Below are 19,322 nucleotides of genomic sequence, written 5' to 3'. Positions count from 1 at the left end.
GTGTCATTGGAGTTGCCTGAGGCTCCATTAGCTAACGGTTGTCTCCCCATCTCCAAATCCTCGGTCCATTCAGCTATAACATACACTTTTAACTTGTTTCTTATGCGGCTTCCTGTGAGCTCTTTGAATGCAGGTAGGACCCATATGTGAAATAACTTACGTTTTTCCCAAGTGTACAGCCTGGCATGTGGTAGATAATTATAACTTTCTTTTGACTTAAGTTTTTTTTATTCGTGAATGATACCCAGAGAACTGTAGCTCTGCAGAGCGAGGCCAAGAAGCCCAAGCAGACCTGAATAGAAGCATTTGGTTTCCACTCCTAGTGCACGTGTCCCTAGTGCACATGTCCCATGTGAGTTGCCTCCCAGTTCATAGCTAGAGGATTTTTACCTAATATTTCACAAAATACTCTGAGTGCTGTAATGACCTACCAAGAAACAGTAGTGATGTCAAAGGATAAAGGGTTTGGCGATGAGGTCATAGGTCCGAGAGACCCCTTCCCACACCTACACCTTGGCTTCTTGAGTGAAAGTTTCTCATCCGGAAGGCCCTGGATAGCGTAATGGGGAAAGAAGGGTACTACCAGCACCATGGCATTCAGCTTTCTGAGCCTAAGCTTGCAAAAATACCACTAGGGTTGGACTGGGGGAAGGAGGAATCAAGAGGGGAGCCAGGGAAGGGGACAAGGACTTTATATATCAGTGTCATGGGAGACAGTTTGCATACCATGGAAAGGGCCAGAATTTACAGTCAAAGATCCTTCTCAAAGCCTTGGCTTTGGGACTGTGAGCAAATCCATTTATTTGGCCACGATGAGACATGATGACGACCACAATCTCCCAGGGCTGCTGTGAAGATCAGGTTAAGTAATGCCCATGAATGTTAGGTTTGGAGTAGAAGCTCAGTTAACACCAGACGCACATTTATTCATTCCATGTGGGAGGAGTGAGGAAGGACAGGAGGAGACAGATGCTGCTTTGATTTGCCCACAAGGAGTCACTGTCTCAGGAAGGTCTTGCCTTCTCTATTTGTTCTGATGAGAGTGTGGTTCTTCAGTTTTTGCTGAAGGGGATATAACTACATCACAAATGTGACACTGGAGCATGAGCACCTTGGCCCCTTGAGTGTGACCTCAGTTTTGGATGTCTGTTGCTCCTTTTCCACGAACACTGTGGATGATAGACGGATTGAGACTATGTATGCCAATAAAAATAGCTGTCTAGCATCTTTGTGAAGAGAAAGGATACGAAAACCTAAGATGTGGATTTTTGTTTGTTTGTTTAATCACATTAGTCCTAACCAGTAAACTGTGTGAGCTGTGAAAGCATCTTAGTTCATCTCTAAAGGACCTCATTGGAAAGACACCTGCTTGGCTAGTCTTTGTGAATTTAACCTTAATCTATTATTCAGAACCCTGGGGCTGTCCGCTCATAGGGCATTTCTACATGTTTACAGTCAGTAATGAGGCTGATGATATGGATTTGCCCACATGGGGGTAATTCAAGGAGGATCTGTTACATCTTCAAAAGGGTAATACTTTTCCTTTGAGGTTGGTAGCCCCAGGGACCATCCTTCTTTGGCAGTCCCTGTGACTTTTTTTTTCCCTGTGACTTTTTAAATGATTCTAAGTAAATGGCCACTTCTTTTCTCTCTCTATTATTTGTGTGTAAAATCACTATAAGCAGACTCTGTGGGCTCGGTGTGAGGAGGCAGCTAGCCTTTTAGTATTTCAGAAATGGAAAAGATGGTAAATATCTATCTATCTATAGTTTAGACACTAAGTATTTCTTATAAATGGTGGTTGAATTGGTAGTGGTGATGGTTGCACAATTCTGTGAATACACTAAAAGCCACAGGATTATATATACTCAAGATGGGTTAATTGCATGGTATGTGAATTCTATCTTGATTAAGCTGTTATAAAAATGAATACTAGTGTGACTGCTAGCTCTGAAATGTGAATGTAAAGTTAGTTAAAAAAAAAAAAAAAGACTTTCAGGTTTTATCTGTATTTCCAGTCATGTGTGTTTTCTTCAGCCAGGAGAAAGCCTATACCCTGGAAATCAACATCTTCTTACAGAAGAGTTCTAGCTGATGGAGGTAGAGGAGTGAGGGGGAAAGAACCAACACTAGAACACCACAGTAGTATTTGCTGCTGGCAGGGTCCCTCAGTGAGTTCTAAATTTAGTGGCTAAAAGTTTAAGGAGAAACAAGATATTTGCACAGGCTCCAAGCATCTCCCTCCCCCACCCATATTTACTGATTACAAAAAGAATAGTAACTCCACAGTGGAAAACCTGGTAGGCTCCGCCTCACTGAATAATGAAGGCTGACATCATAACAAGGATTCGAAGATTTGCAGTGCTCTGTCTGCGCCCCTCCCCCACCATGTGATGTGCTGACAAAGGCACATCACATCACCTCTGTAGGGTTCTTCTCCCAAATCCTAAACCTTGTCCAACTCGTGAGAAAGCATCAGACAGTGCAGATCCAAGGCCAGTCTACAAAACATTCTGATGCCTGACCAGGACACTGCAACAGTGACAAGTCATCAAAGATGAGAAAAGACCGGGGACCTGCCGTGGACTGGAGGAGACAAGGAGCCGCTAAATGCAGCGTAGGATCCTGGTACAGAAGAAGGTGGTTCGGGAAAAAGCTGGGAAGTCAGAGTCAAGCCTGTAGCATAGTTTGTGCACTGTGCCAGTCTTGATGGCCATGCTGTGGTTGCTGACGTTCAGGGACACCAGAGAAAGACACATGGCAACTCTCTCTCTTTTTTTTTTTAATATTTAAAAAAATTTTTTTATTTATTTACGATAGTCACAGAGAGAGAGAGAGGCAGAGACATAGGCAGAGGGAGAAGCAGGCTCCATGCACCAGGAGCCCGACGTGGGATTCGATCCAGGATCGCGCCCTGGGCCAAAGGCAGGCGCCAAACCACTGTGCCACCCAGGGATCCCCTATGGCAACTCTCTTAACTGTCTTTCCTGCTCTCCATAAGTCTAAGCTGTTTTACAATTTAAATGTTTAATATATATGTATTAACTATTTTACTTAGATTATTTTAATCATACTATATAAGTGAAAGCATATAATATTGATTGTATCTCTATTATGTATTACATATGAATTGACATAAGAAGATATGTCCAGCATCATTTCACTGGCACCAGCAGGTAGTGAAGTATTACATGTCCATGAAACTTCCCAAAATACCAAATATTTTCTCATTTTTTACTTCCTGATGGAATATTTCCACAGAAATATTTCTGCCTTATCATCCTCAGTTATTAGACTAGTGGTCATTTAGGGCTCGGGAATCAAGCAGGGTTCTGCTACTCCATACTCGGTGACTCTGAGATCTTGGGTCTGATTTTTATAGGTTTTTTTGTCATTGTTGCTGTTGTTTTGCCTCCCGTACTCTCAGACTGTGCACTTTCTGTTCTTAAAGCTTTGGGGATAGCTTTCTTTTTCTGTAACAATTTCTGCTCCTCTTTTTCTCTAGTATTTTGATTGCAGAAATCGTCTACTTGGAAGTGTTCATGCTCATGCTAGCCCACTAATGTAAACAATGACACGCTGGCCCCTTAAGGGCAGCAGAAGCCAGGCTGACTGAGGCCCCTCAGTGCAGGCAGTTCCTGTTCACTCAGAGATGTCACATGCATGGATGGGGTCCAGGGGACTGCTGCCTGGGCTTGAGCTTCCCTGTGTCACACTGTGACTGTGTGACTCTGGGCAAGTCCTTTCTCTTCTTTGCCTGTTTCATCTGTGTGGAACAGAATGAATCATAGCATCTGCTTCTGGGTGCTTCTGGTGACCGCAGGCAGGGAGCAGAGAAACCCGGATGGGCCTCAGTAGGTCCATTTGTTGTTCCTGGGTGCCACACTCAGCCTGAGCTTTGAGTTTGGGAGCGAGGGTTGCTTCTCTTAGTCATAGGACAGCTTACCAAATAGTCACGTTCCACAGACTAAACAGGCTAAGCCAGGACTTTTCTGATGTTTCCTCTTCATTTCTCAGAAAAGAGGTTTCCCTGCTCTCTTCCTTGACAGTTATGAATAAGGACAGCTGTTGGCTTAGAAATGATTTATCTTGTGAAGAGAAATAGCCTTGAAGAAAAACCTATTTCATAGCTCTATGCCATGTATTTCAAACAGAATGTAGGGTGTGTGTATTGAAATGTGTTAAAAACAAATGCAAATGTACTCAAGTGGGTTAGAGAAATAGTTATAATCTTCCCTCCGCATTGGAGGAAGGAGCAGAGATCATCTGGGAAAATGCAGAATTTGTTCTTGGGTGTTCTCCAAGGGATCTCGGGTTTCCCTGGCAACAGCCAGCACACTCCGAGGCCCCCTAGAGTACTGTTTGGGGGACCTTAGCTAGTCTTTTTAAAAATACTTACTTACTTACTTACTTACTTACTTATTTATTTATTTATTTATTTATTTATTTATTTATTTATGATAGTCTCACAGAGAGAGAGAGAGAGAGAGGCAGAGACATAGGCAGAGGGAGAAGCAGGCTCCATGCACCGGGAGCCCGACGTGGGATTCGATCCCGGGTCTCCTGGGCCAAAGGCAGGCGCTAAACCGCTGTGCCACCCAGGGATTCCGGACCTTAGCTAGTCTTAATAAAGCCTCCCTTGGTGCCCAGGAGGTGGTCATTACTGCTTGGGTTACTTTAGGGGAATGAGGCCCAGGCAGTCATAGTGCCAGGATGATTCCCTGGTCCTCCCTGTGTTAGGAAAGGAAGTCAGAGAGAGGCTGCATGGTGGTCAGGGGCCAGGAGCCTGCAGGCGGACTCCCACTGCTGATGAAACTGTATCCTCCAAGCAGCCTCCTAGAGTGTTAGAAGGAACTGAAGTCAGGCACAGAGACTGTAGACACTGCATGGATAAGGACCTGGTTGCTGTTCATGGGTATGTCCCCAGCACACAGGCAATTCTCCAGCACAGCAGCCTGCTGTTAATGTAAGAGTGGTTTTATCTAACGTATTGGGCATGCCTCCCAAGATGGTGAGGTACCCCAGATGGTTCCTCAAGTCCAAAGTGCTCTTCTGGATCAGGGCTTCTCAGCAGGACAGTCAGATGTTTAATGGCAAGGGAAACATTTCACAGAGGTATCTGTTTGTTTGGCAAAAACCAGTTTGCCAGATACTTTAACCCAGATTAAAATGAAACTGGAAAATAGTTTCACTGGTAGTTTCTATGGGTAGTGGGGAGGGAAACAAACCCACCTTCTGCTGCTTAGCGGGACCTTCCTAGTGCAAAAGGGACTGTTGCCACACATCAGAAGAGAACACCGAGATGTGAGGATGCCTCCATCAGGGCAGATGGACCTCTCTGAGATTTTTTTGTTTCATTTGTTTTTAATACTTAATCACTGAAATTTCCTCCCCAAAACAAAGTTGATGAGGACGATATAGAAGGACAAAACCCCACATTTTCAAAGCACAATGAAATGACCTTCTGGATCCATGTGCTGTGAGTTCCTGGGGCTGCTTTGCTACAGGAGGTCTTAGAGTCCATAGCTGGTTCTCCCACCTGCCCCTGGTGTACTCACTCCTGGGATGAAGCTTCTGTGGAGGTGTAGAGGGAGCAGTGAGTACTGTTCAGCCATTGGGGATCCCAGCCACAGTGCCTGCTCTCTGCTGCCTGACATGTGACTCTGATAAGCCCCCTGAACCTCCCCGAGGACAGTCTCTGAGACCATTTATGAACATTATGTCTGTGCCTTTGCTCCCTGAGGCTCTTTTGTGGGCAGTCTACCAGACCTTACCTCTGTATTAGAACATTTTATCATGTCAGGGTAAAGGCCGCAGAGCCCCTCTTTGTCAAAGGAATGTGGACTGGGGTTGACCAGTTGGGAAGACCAGAGTCATAGGCTCCTGGAGATCAGCCCAGTCCCCATGGACATTCCCTGTCTCCACCTGCCTGCCAGCCACTTCGCAATCAGCCTCCCCAGAGAGAGGGCACCGTTCTGAAGTTGTGTGCCTTTGATGTGTGTCTAGGGAACCTTCGCAGAGGGTGTGTGCCCTCTGGTGTCCAGTAGGTTTGCTAGTCTCTGTTGCATATTTGTGGCTCTAAGTGCATAAAACATCTTGTATGTGTAAAGCCAGCATGCCACAGGGAGTTTCTAAGAAGCAGATGGCCTGTTTTTAAAGTACATGTGGTGTGCTTAGTACTTAGGAATAAACTGAGGCCAAGAGATAACCAAGGATGACTGTCCTGTCTGCATTAAGGATATCAAATTACCATATGAGCTGTCTTCATGACCAGAAGTGTTATTGTTAAGGACCAACATGTATTGAGTGCCCACTGGCACCTGACACAGAGCCCAGTGTGGTAAGTGCATGTGCGCTTCCAGTCATGCACCCTCCACCCCTGCCGGACATCACTGGTCAGCTACAGCCCTCCCACTGGGCCCTGGTGTAGCCTCCTCGTCCTTCTTCTTTCTTCCACACAGTCAGTAGAGGGAGACACACCTCCATTGTGGAAAGGAGAAACTGAGGCTCGGAGATCTCCCTACCTAGTAACTGTAAGAACCAGGATTTGGTCCATGACAGTTGATTTCAAAACCTCTAATCCCTGTGCTACACTAGTAATCACTAGAGTAATTTCTAGCACTAGAACTAGAACTAGCACTGTCACACTACATCTCTAGTCTTAAAGTGTAAAAAGTAGCCAGAGAAGTATCTATTAGTATTTTGTCATACCTGCATGAGATTGGGGACATCCCTGGACCCTAAGGGTATGACTCATGTTAGAATCTCTTGGACTGTCCCATGCACCAAACTGTGCCTGCTTCTCCCCCCAGGCTGCCACCTGGCCCTTGCAAAGGCCAGTGTTGCCCTGGAGGTGCAACCTGCCACCCCGGTAACCATTCACTCCCACCCCCTCTAGGGCGAGCCCTCAGGAGTCATGTGCTCCTCTGAGGAGTGCTGTTACTTTACCTTTCCTGAGGGGGCTAGAAGGACTGCTCCATGTGTGCAGTGTTGGATTTTGTTTCTTCATTTGAGAAGATCAGTGGCCCCATTAGCAACATGTTTTGAGGTTTAACTCCATCATTACCAACATGCATTAAAATAATTCATCGTATAGGGATCCTGGGTGGCTCAGCGGTTTGGCGCGGGCCTTTGGCCCAGGGCGCGATCCTGGAGACCCGGGATCGAATCCCACGTCGGGCTCCCGGTGCATGGAGCCTGCTTCTCCCTCTGCCTGTGTCTCTGCCTCTCTCTCTCTCTCTGTGTGTGACTATCATAAATAAATAAAAATTAAAAAAAATAATTCATCGTATATTACTGAGAATTAGAACACCCTGCCCCTGTTAAGAATGTCTGTGTTTAAAGAGCTATTGGTGTGTTTTACCTTGGTACTGCTGTTTACTCAGTATGTTAGTTAATGATTTGACCTGCTGCTTTGGTGTGTATATTTTCATGTTGAGAATGAATACGGATGTTCAGACTTGTGCATCGTGTCAGATTCCCAGATGACACAACTCTTTAGAATCTTTATTTCTTTTATTTAGTACAACAGAGGCCTGAAATCTAACTTAGGATGTGATATAGCTCATATCCTTGCCCTTGGGTACTAAGTGATCCTTATTTTAAATTTCTAAAATAGTGCCTAGCCTCCTATAATGTATTCCAGTGTTTAACTGTGCTTATTATGCTAGGAATTGTTTTAGAGTCTCACTGAATCTGTTTTCTGCTGCTGTTCATCTTCTCCACTGGAAGCTGTTGGTTGCTGTCTTGGTGGCGGCAGCCAGTTTCCTGAATCCCATTTTTAGATAATAAGAGTAAAGTGATTGAAGATAGATACACTGAGTTCCAGGAGCAAGGCTAAGCTGTGTCACACACTTCTTCACTTAGTTCTTACTACACATCTGCAAGAGCTATGTCACCACTCTAGTTTTGTAGGTGAGAGAGGGCCCAGGTGGGTGATTGCAAGAGGGCATCTCCACACCGTGATTGGGAGAAGCAAAGCCTGGCACTTTCTGCTCTGCATGTTGGGATTAAGCCTCGACTTTTCTTTTCTAGGTCAGCTAACTGCTCAAGCTTCTGAGAATTCCTAGTCTGCAGGCATATTCCTCTGAATTTCCAGCCTGTTGTACATGAACAGCTCACTGTCACACAGGCTGGAGAACCCTGTGTAGGCTAGTGGCTGGTTTGTTGGCCTGATGATAACTTTGTTGAGATATAATTCACATTGCCATAAAATTTTCCCCTTTGAAGTATACAGTTTGGTGATTTTTAGTATATTTGCAAGATTGTGCAGCCATCACTACAATCAGTTTTGGGATATTTTCATCACCCTTCCAAAAAGGAACTCAACATCCGTTAGATCATTCCCCATCCCCTCATCCCCTCACCCCTGGCATCTGCTAATCTTCTCACCATCTCTATGAATTTGCCTTTTCTGGACGTTTTATACAGATGGAATCCCATAATATGTGGTCCTTTGTGTCTGGCTTCAGTCACCTAACAATGTTTTCAGGGTTCATCCATGTTGTAGTAGCTGTCAGTGTTTCCTTCCTTTTGATAACTATGGATAGACCACATTCTGTCAATCCATTCACCTATCAATAGACATTTGAGTTGTTTCTACTTTTTGGCTGTTATGGATAGCACTGCTCTGAGTATTCATGTGCGCCAGTCTTTGTGTGGACATGTTTCTGTTTTCACTTCACTGGTTTGTTTTCGACTCCTGCTCAAGTGGCTCAGTAAGCCTTCCAGTCGGTTACAGCCATTCAGTGTGACAGCCAGTTGCAACAATGGACCTGATTGAATTACGGGTTATGGCTGTGTTTTCTGTGTGTATTCTATGGTGTATGTTTTTCTTGTAGACCTGTCCTTCATGCAGAATCACGTTTGCCCCCAAATCGGAAGCTGGTGCAGAAGGAGGAGCAGTCCAAAATGGTGGTCAAGAGGAGCATAAAAACAGCACCAAGGTAACAAACTCTTGGTTGTTGTTCCTGTCAGCTCCTCTCCTGGTGAATCCACCTGAGGTGACATTCCTGTCTTGTTGGATTCTCAGTTCTATGAATAGCTCCTTTTAGGTGACACCATTCCACACCTTCTCATCCTAATGGTTTTGAATATACCAGTAACAATCGGGATGGAGAGTCAGGTCTAACCCTTGTGAAGTAGAATAATTGCATGCCCAACTGGATGGGACTCTTGTAATGTGCAGTAAGAGCTTAAAGACGTGTGGACTCCAGTAGCTAGGGAAGATCTCTGGGGCTAACCCTTGTGAAGTAGAATAATTGCATGCCCAACTGGATGGGACTCTTGTAATGTGCAGTAAGAGCTTAAAGACATGTGGACTCCAGTAGCTAGGGAAGATCTCTGGGGCCAGAACATGTGGTAGAATGTGGATGTGGAGAGAAAAGAGGGATGTGCAGATGCATCCTGAAGAGAGGCTTGGGTTCAGAGCCTGCAGGGAGGACACTGCCACAGAAGTCTCACCTGGAGACAGGGCCAGGACAACAGTAGAGAACAAAGCAAAGACCAAATCTGAGAGCCCTTTCAAGAAAGCGTATAAAAACTGAATCTCCAGGGAGGCCTATGTGTGATATCCTCCACCCTGGTGCCTTCTGCCTCCTGCCATCTGCCCCTGTATGGATTCTTGTACTACATCTACCACCCTAACCTCCCAAACCTGCCCCCATGGCCCTCTGCAATGCTGATTCTATGGTTTGCAAGCTCCAAGAGCCTCAACTCTTCTTTGACCTTCTCTCCATCTCCTTCCTGGCTCTTCCCATGATATCACCTTCCTGGTTGCCTCAACTCCTGGAGGTGCAATCTGATAAAATAGGGGGATGAGGAGAAGTGGATGGGTGGAGAGGTTGAGCATCAGATTAAAACAGAGATATGAAGGTCAAGTGTACAGTGGGGGCCCAGTGTGACAGAGGTCAGGATAGTATAGCACTGCTGCATACTCACATTTCAGCCTCTGTGTCTGCCCCTCACTATTCTTGTCTTGAGGCAGGCTCCTGGAGCACCTAATTCCAAAACTCAAAATGGACTTCTGAGTCCTCCGCAAGAGGAGAAGCTCACCAACAGTCAGACATCCCTGTGTGAGATCTTACAGGAAAAGGGAAGGTGGGCAGGAGTGAGCTTGGACCAGTCAGCTCTCCTTCCGCTGAGATTCAAGAACATCCGGGAGAAAACAGATGCCCATTTTGTTGATGTTATCAAAGAAGACAGGTAAGAGTCAATCATTTCTAAAAAAAGTAAAGATCTGCAGGTAGGGATCGCTCCCTTTTTTCTGAGTCACCTTATCTCCATGTGTTTGTCCCTTCGTTGTTAATATATTACTTTATTTTGAAGTAATTTGAAACTTAGAGAAAAGTTGCATAAATAATAGTTTGCCAAGGGGATCCCTGGGTGGCTCAGCAATTTGGAGCCTGCCTTTGGCCCAGGGCGCGATCCTGGAGTCCCGGGATCGAGTCCCATGTCGGGCTCCCGGCATGGAGCCTGCTTCTCCCTCCTCCTGTGTCTCTGCCTCTCTCTTTCTCTCTGTGTCTATCATAAATAAAAGTAAATAAACAAATCTTTTTAAAAAAATAGTTTGCCAACTTTTAACTTTTTACTGTTTTATGCCCTCTCTTTCTTTATGAAATTTATTTTTTCTGAACCATTTGATTATAAGATGGATATATCATGCCCTTTGCCCCTAAATACAATATTTCCTAAATATAAAGATATTCTTTTTTTAAATTATTCATGAGAGACACAGAGAGGCAGAGATATAGGCAGAGGGAGAAGCAGGCTCCTTGTGGGGAGCCTGATGTGGGACTCAATACCAGGACCCCGGGATCATGACCAGAGCCAAAGGCAGATACTCAACCACCAAGCCACCCAGGTGCCCCACAAAGATATTCTTTTACATAACCATGGTTACCAAATTCAGGAAATCTAACATGGATGCATATTTGATCTTATCTACGGTTCATATTCCAGTTTGGCAGGGATTTTGGCCACAGAAATGACGTGTCCTTCTCAGATGTCCTGTCCAGAGGCACATGGTGCCCATTTGTCTTCCCTCAGTGATAGTAATTTTGAGCAACCAGGCAAGTGTTACTGACCTCTCCAATCTGGTTATTTTCTCCTTGTGACTAATAAGCAGTACTTTAAGATCATGCATGTATTCCATTCCCCAGCAAACTTCCCTAGATTTCATCTCCATCATGGTTCTTGCCAGAAATAGCCTTTGAAACATATTTTTAAAAAAGATTTTATGTATTTATTTCAGAGAGAGAAAGAGCACAAGCAGAGGGAGTGGCAGAGGGAGAGGGAGAAGCAGGGTCCCGCTGAGCCATCGAGGCACTCCTTGAAACAGCCTTTACTATGATGGTTCAAAATGTCAGTTCTTCTATTTCAGCATGAACTCCACAGTGACAGTTGCAGCATATTGGCATGGCTCCATCATTTTTTTCTAAATTTAATTTATTTATTGGGTGGAGTGGAGGGGAAGGAGAGAGAGAATCTCAGGCAGACTCCATGCTAAGTGCAGAGTCCAATGCAGGGCTCAATCTCATGACCATGAGATCACAACCTGAGCCAAAACCAAGAATAGGATACTTAACTGAGCCACCCAAGCACCTCTCCATCATTTGTTTTTCAGTTTCTGGCACCCTGTTCTAGCACAACAGAATATTCCAAGCTCGTCTTAATTACATCTTCCCTGATCCTACTCAGGAATCAGCCATTTGTCCAAAGAGGCTTGGCTCCTTTTGGTGAAGGATGGTATTTAGATATGTTCATTGTTTATGTCTGATTTAATGTCATTATAGCCAAAGACATACTCTATATGGCTTCAGTCGCTTTGCATTTATTGATACTTTGTTTTATGGTCTCACATGTATCTGTTTTCTTGAATATACCACCTGCACTTGGAAAGAATGTATTCTGCATTTGTAGGATGTTGTGATCCATAAACACAATTAGGTCCAGGCAGTGGGCAGTATTAGATCATCTGTCTCTTTACTTTTTGTCTATAGCTCTATCAGTGTTAAGAGAGGGATTTTAAAGTCTTTCACTGTAATTGTAGATTTGTCTATGTCTCTTTTTGGTCCTGAAAGTTTTTGTTTCAAATATTTTCATGCTCTTTTTTTTTTTTTAGGTACATACACATTTATGACTGTTACAAATCCTGGTGAATTGGTCCTTTTGTTATTTTGAAGTATACTACTTTATCCCTGGTAATACTGTATCTTAGAAACCACTTTATCAAAAAAAAAAAAAAAAAAGAAAGAAAGAAAGAAAGAAAGAAAGAAAGAAAGAAAGAAAGAAACCACTTTATCTGATACTAACACAGAAACTCTAGCCTTCTCATTCTTACTCTTTGCCTGGTATATCAATTACCATAAAAAAATTTCAACCTGTATATTTATATTTGAAGTGTGTCTCTTGTGGGACTTGCTTTTTTTAATCATCCTAAAAGTCTCTACCATTTAATTCTATTTTAATATAATTATCAGCTTTTTACCCATACCTCTTTGCATTGTTGTTATTATTACTTTTGATGGTTGCTCTAGGACTTACAGATAGGCATCCTTGAATTTTTATAGTCTACTTATGGTTAGCATATCATTTCACTTTATTTTTTTAAGTTTACTTATTTATTTACATAAGTACTCTCTATACCCAGCAGGGGGCCTGAACTCAGGACCCTGAGGTCCAAATTTGCATGCTCTTTGGACTGAGCCAACCAGGTGACCCTGTATCATTTCACTTGAAATGTAGACATCTTATAGCTGTATAGATCCATTACTCTTTTCCCACCCCTTGTGCTCTAATTTTCAAATGTATTATGTCTGCCCATATTGTGACCTTGACCTCTAATGCCACCCTCTTGGTAATCTCAGATTGGTCTCCATTGATTACTCTTCTGCTGAGTTGGATCATATTTTCCGATTTCTTTATATGTTGTATAATTTTTTATTGTATGGTGCTTAGAAACTCTGGATTCTGTTATATTGCTCTGAAGAATGTCAGTATTTTGTTTCTTTGTTTGTTGGTTTCATTAAGCCATTAACTTACCTAAACTTGCACACCAAACTTTGTCTCCTCCAGCAGCTGCTGCTCTTTCATAAGCCTTCATTAGGCTGCTTGGAGTCTGCTGTGCACCTGCACATTTCAAGGGTTAGCCAGAGATTTGAGCAGAGCTCATATGACAAATTTGGGGCTGCCCCTTCTCTGGCTTTTGCTTTCTCTAGGATTTTCAAGCTTCTTTTCCAACTATGGGCAGCCCAAAAATTATTTTCTGATTTTCTAAGCCAGTGAGATCATGACTTTTCCATCAGAATTTTAGCCGTCTTGCATATGGTGCTGACTAATGGCTTCTAACGGTAAAAAAGAAAAACAGTAAAACATGGGAAATTAACCTGGTGCTGTTCCCTTCTTCCACATGTGACTCTCCTCCATTTTCTACCTACTTTGGTCAGTCTCCACTACCTTCTAGGAGTCATTTTTATATCTTCTCCAGAGTTTATTGTTGTTATCTGAGAGGGGATTGGCCCAAAAGGAGCTAATCTCTATTCTCAGAAATGGAACTTGTCAATATTAATTTCAGTGGAGCAGCACAGCATCTAGCTAAATGTGGCCATTGCACATCCTCTGTAGGGCTGCTGTGCTCATTTTCTCTCTATCCACACTTCCTAGGTGGAAGGGAGGAGGATGGCTGTCAGCATTCAGGGATGGAATCTTGTCTCTTCTGAGTCTGAGAGCATAGTGAGGTATGGTATACCTGTCACAGAAAGAGAGAGTCTTCTGTCCCACACAGGGACACTGTGTGTCAGGCATATGTGAGGGACCTTATCTGATTTAATTACAGATGTTATCATATGAGGGAGAGAGACTACACTCCATGGCTGTATTTGCCTTCTGAAATTGTGTTAATACTCCCGTAAATTTCTGGTAATTTCCAGTATAAAAAGGATATTACTATTTGCTAGCAACCATAAAAGAATGAAAGAGTCACATAAAGCAGGTTTGGTGTCTCTGCTTTAAAATAGTTGAGTGTTATTTTTCAGGTTTCACACGCAATCTACATATGTGACAATAGCACCCCAATTACACTAACTATAAACAGTTTTGTGATAACAACCTGTCAGCTCTGGTGGCAGTAATTACTTACTGTCAGTACTCTGAATGACAGGACAGCTGGCTTTGAGTTAGGTTTTCATTGGAAGCCTTGGAATCAGCCTAAGTCCTTTTGGTACAAGGGTGTCTGGTTCTCCAGAAGCAGTTGTTTCCTAGCACAGCAGATCTGCCTTCTTCCCCAAACCCTGGAAGATGTTTCCAAAATCAGAGTGCTCATGACGTGTGCTATAATGACAGCAAACAGTTGTTGTTTAGTGGAAAGGAAGTATAATGTCACAAAGCGCTTTCCAGATGTATGTTCTAAAGGAGTGGTCAAGCAGCATCTGTCTCATAGTGATTGTCAGACATGGTTCTTGTGACATGCTTCAGGAATGGCGTTTGGATAGCTGACTGCAATCTTCGATAGAGTAAGTACAATAACTGTGTGCGGTGTTGATCAGCTGCATTTTTGTTTCTCCTAGCCTGATGAAAGATTATTTTTTCAAGCCACCCATCAGTGAGTTCAGCTTGAACTTCCTGGACCAGGAGCTAGAGCGATCCTACAGGACCAGCTATCAAGAAGAGGTGTGTTTCCTCTTCTGTCTCTACTGGAGAAATCTCTTGTTTGCATCAGACAGTTCACTATCAGCTTTGTGCTTGTTGGCAGTCTTTTTTTTTTTTTTTAACCCCTCAAGTGACAGGCAAATGAAGCCTACTACTGATTTCTCACAATCTGTAAGCCTGAAACAGCATTTGCAAGTGAATTTATCCACACAGAGAAAACTCCCGATCTTCCTGGGCTCCTTTGTCTGGTGTCACTGGCATGTCATTTCCAGGCCCCTTTGCTCCATGCTAGCATTGTCCTCATTTTCTCCCTCCTTCCCTGAGACTCCCTAACTCCACACATGTGGCTCTTTGTTACATTTATCACACCACCCTGGCATTTCAGATCTTGTCCGTCTCCCCATTAGGCTGTGAGCTCCTGGAAGGCGATGTTTTGTGTCTTCCCCCAGCAGCCTACACAGAGCCAGGCCCAGAGGAGGCTCTTGAGTGGAAGCATGAGCATGTCTTACTATCTGTTGACATATCCATGCTTTCATCTGCTGTGGCTTCAATCCCTGCCTGTTACTTCTGTTATGAAGCCAGCTGTCACACACCCTGAAACTGGGACCTAGCCATTCAGTGGAAGCTTCCAGAAAAATGGTTGTGCAACAGCCTTTACAGACATCAGTCCATAACCCAGGTTTCAGGCTCAGTGTGTAATATGCTTGTGAGAACTCACTGGTTTGTAATAACTTGCTATGTGACCTTGTGCAGTTTCCTAAGTGCTTTGTGCCTTAGTTTCCTCATTGTTAAATAGGATGGGAGAGATGGCCCACCCAAAGCACTTACCACCTGTGCCTGGTCCAGGGTGGACAAGTGCTCAACAAATGTTCGCTCTGTTTTCCCTCTTTTAAATCTGACTCTGTGGCCACCTGTTGCAGCTTCTGTTCATGCCTCCCATCTTCCCACTTCTGCCCCAAACAGGTTATCAAGAATTCTCCTGTGAAGACTTTTGCCAGCGCCACCTTCAGCTCTCTCCTGGATGTGTTTCTGTCGACAACAGTGTTTCTGATTCTCTCCATCACTTGCTTCCTCAAGTATGGGGCTGCCGGCACACCTCCCCCGCCTGCTGCCCTGGCGGTCTTCAGCGCCGCCCTGCTGCTGGAGGTGCTGTCACTCGTGGTCTCAGTCAGGTAAAGGCTAGCCCGCCAAGCACTTCTCCAGCTTTTAGTGTTTAGCTCCCTCTGCTGGCTCAACAGTTTATGGCTGCACAGCCTGGCGGCAGTTCTGCCAACCCATCTCCTGAACCGAAGGCCTCTGCAAGCTTATTTCAGGTGTCTGGTCCTCCTTCCCCCAGTCCTGCTTCTAAGCATCCTCCCTCACAGGCCTCAGCCCTTGGCACAGGTGGGCATCTTCTTTACCAGAGGGTCAGTGTCCTCTGCCGCCCCTTGGCTGCCAGCCAGTCCCTGGATCTCCTCCCTTGGAGACTTAAAAAGAACAAGTTGGAAGAGAGGGAGTGAGAAAGGGAAGAGAAGCAGAACAGAATCATAGAGGGAGCAAATGATGGGCAGCCACCTGTGGATCAGTGGGTGCCTCTTCTAGATGTATGAGTGAAACTATAAACCCTTAGAAAAATTGTGAGTGTCCATCTCCTTGAGCCTGGGTCAGGCAGTGGTTTCTTAGATATGACATGAAAAGCACGATCAGCCAGAGAAAGGAGATAACCTGGACCTCATCAAAATGTAAAGCTTCTCAGTTCCAAAGAACACCTGTCACTTCTCATGCCACAGTGAGGGAGCCTGCAAAACAGGAGAGTATGTGCCAAGTGCATCTGCAGTGAGGTCTGATATCTAGAATGTAAGCTCAGTAATGAAAAGACAAGCAACTGATTTAGAAATGGACAGAAGATCTGCATAGACAGCAGGAACCTATCAGGAAAGGTAGGCCCTCCAGACCTCTACTCATCCTGATATCGGGGGTTCAGCCCAGCACCTGGGGAAGCTCACAGCCACTCTGAGTATTTTCAACGAAGTATGAATGCACAGGGTACTCCATTCTCAGCGCCCTCCCCCCGCTCCCCCACCACCGTCTGCCTCCTGGGCACTGTGACCATGGTTCAGACCTGTCCATGTCAACAGGCAACCAACCTTCTGGTGATTGCCCCAGAAGCTGGAAGTGAAGCAGAATTGGGAAGGACAGCCCTGACCTTGAGTTTTCTTTTTCCTCTCCTCTCCTCTCCTCTCCTCTCCTCTCCTCTCCTCTCCTCTCCTCTCCTCTCCTCTCCTCCCCTCCCCTCCCCTCCCCTGTTCTCTCCTTTCTTTTCTTTTCTTTTCTTTTCTTTTCTTTTCTTTTCTTTTCTTTTCTTTTCTTCTTTCTTTCTTTCTTTCTTTCTTTCTCTCTCTTTCTTCTTTCTTTCTTTCTTTCTTTCTTTCTTTCTTTCTTTTTCTTTTCTTTTCTTTTTCTTTTCTTTTCTTTTCTTTTCTTTTCTTTTCTTTTCTTTTCTTTTCTTTTCTTTTCTTTTCTTTTCTTTTCTTTTCTTTTCTTTTCTTTCTCTTTGTAATTTTATTTGTTTATTCATGAGAGACACAGAGAAAGACAGTGGGAAGAGAAGCAGGCTCCATGCAAGGAGCCTGATGCAGGACTCTGGGATCACACCCTGAGCAGAAGGCAGACGCTCAACCACTGAGCCACCCAGGCATCCTTGACGTTGAGTTTTTGCCCCTCCTCTCCAGCACCCCAGGACAGGAAGCAACAGCTCCAGGTCTGCTCTGTGGCTTCTGAATGCTAGTCCTGTGCCACCCCACTTTGAAAAGTATAGGCTGGACTGCCCTCCCCTCTCCTCTTATTCCTACACCCCTGCACCTACCCCTCTGGCTCTTTGCTGAGGGTCTTCTCTGGCTTCTAGAGGCTTCACACTTGACCCCTGTGGCTCCTCCAGGTTGAGATAACTACAGGGTACATCCTCACTGTCTACCCAAATTCCCCACCAGGATTGAGCTGCGTGACACATAGTAAGGGATTTCTCGTAACCCAGCCCTCCCTATGGGCCTGCCCTTCAAATCTCAGCTCTGTACTCCTTGCTGAGCTGCCTGAGACCCCTCTCAAATCAGCTCTGCTTCTGGGGAATCCAAACCAAGGCATCTTCAGGTCCCAGTTTGTCTTTTCCTTTTTAAAATCTGCTTTATTGTGATAGAATTCATGTATGAGAAATGCAGTCATGTAAGTGTATAATTCATTGATTACTAGTAAACCTACAGAGCTGTGCAAACATCACCATATAATTTTAGAACATTTCTATCAGCCCAAAGAAAACCTGGCACCCATAGGTGCAGTGAGTCCCCTCATGCCCACACTCCCTGCCCTGGGGCCAGCTTTCTGTCTGACACATGGCCTATGGCTAGATAAGGCTCTGGCTCTCTTAGAGGCTGGCATTGTCTCCATTCCTTTTTCAAAAGTCCTTTATGCCATTGTTCCCTGTTCCTCCGGACCCACTTCTATAGAATCTGATCTAACTCCAGTCTGGAGAGTGCAGAAGGCTGCAGACCACAAAGGTGCGAGGCTGGCTGCACCCAGGTGGGTGGCCTGTCACATGTTCTGCAAGTGCTTTCAAAATGAGGTGGCCACTGCTCCTGAATGGCTGGTGTTGTGACTTTAAAAGTCCACTCTACCCATATCATCAAAGGCTGGAAGGGGCTGAGAACTTGATGGAGTTCCCTCTTGTCACGCAGAGGGCATATTTAGGATTCCAAGTCAACAGGAATCAATGCTGCAGGATATGTGGGTGCTCCAGGGGGGCCTGTTCTGCAGCTACTCTGGGGGCCAGCCTCAGGCCTGGCACCTCCTCTGGAAGCCTTCCTGTATCTTAGCTCATAGCCTGTCCCTTCACTCCCCTTCATTTTGTGCCAAGCCCAGGCAGGCGTGAGAATGGTAGGTCTCATCTTCAGAGCTCTGCCGTTCCAGGGACCTTCGTGGAGGGCTTCCCAGCCCTGCCTTCTCCCTTGGAATTTGGCCCCCTCTGTCTCCTCGTGGGGCTTATGTATTCTGCCTTCGAGCATATTTGTGGTTATTCTTGGAAATATTCCCAGGACTCCATTATCCGTTAAGTATCAGCAGGCCAGAACTATCCAGGCCCTAAAAAGGTCAGACCGCGCCTGGCTCTATGTGGATAATGGCTGAGATTCGGGCTCCTTGTGGAGATCAAGCACATGTAGCTAGTGGTCGCTGCACTGCAGGTGTCCCGGACAGAAGGTGCAGGCACCTGGGTGTGTGGCCAAGAGCCTTGAGGGGAACTTCTGCTGTTGAAGCTCAGCAGTGGCTTCTGGCACTTCCGGAGGTGAGGACAGCGGGCCTGTCCCTTCTCCTGCTCCATGTGGGCCTGGCTTCAGAGAGGGTCTGTGTGCATGGGAACCTGGTGCCCCCCACCCTCCATCTCCTGCTGCTGGCATCCAGGTACTAGCCCCTCACTTAGCCAATACTGCTCTTCCTTATGAACAAGAGTTTCTCACCCCCACGTACTTGCTCCCCCTTCTTTATGAAAATCATTCTGTGATCTCCACATCACTATCCTGAAATAAAGCCTACTTATACACACAGTCTCAGTAGGAGTTGATGAAATGCTGTCACTCCAATATGAAGGAGAAAGAGCAAGAGAGCTATTCAAAATAAAATATGTAGTACTTCACCTCATTTTTGCCAGG

The 19,322-nt window shown here is 45.0% G+C and overlaps 1 protein-coding gene across 2 annotated transcripts in view; it reads left to right on the top strand.

The window, feature by feature from the left end:
• ADCY9 (adenylate cyclase 9) overlaps window positions 1-19,322 on the top strand; it is a 121,938-nt gene that overhangs the window by 88,018 nt on the left and 14,598 nt on the right. For both annotated transcript variants that reach the window (XM_077906405.1, XM_077906406.1), the window contains exons 4-7: window positions 8,841-8,945; window positions 9,986-10,203; window positions 14,565-14,667; window positions 15,610-15,818. In XM_077906405.1, the coding sequence (XP_077762531.1) occupies window positions 8,841-8,945; window positions 9,986-10,203; window positions 14,565-14,667; window positions 15,610-15,818 (635 nt within the window). The remainder of the gene's footprint in view (window positions 1-8,840; window positions 8,946-9,985; window positions 10,204-14,564; window positions 14,668-15,609; window positions 15,819-19,322) is intronic.

Source organism: Canis aureus, chromosome 8 (assembly GCF_053574225.1).
Source record: "Canis aureus isolate CA01 chromosome 8, VMU_Caureus_v.1.0, whole genome shotgun sequence".
Lineage (NCBI taxonomy): Eukaryota > Metazoa > Chordata > Mammalia > Carnivora > Canidae > Canis > Canis aureus.
Note: the sequence above shows the minus strand (reverse complement) of the source record. Positions and strands in the feature narration are given on the sequence as shown.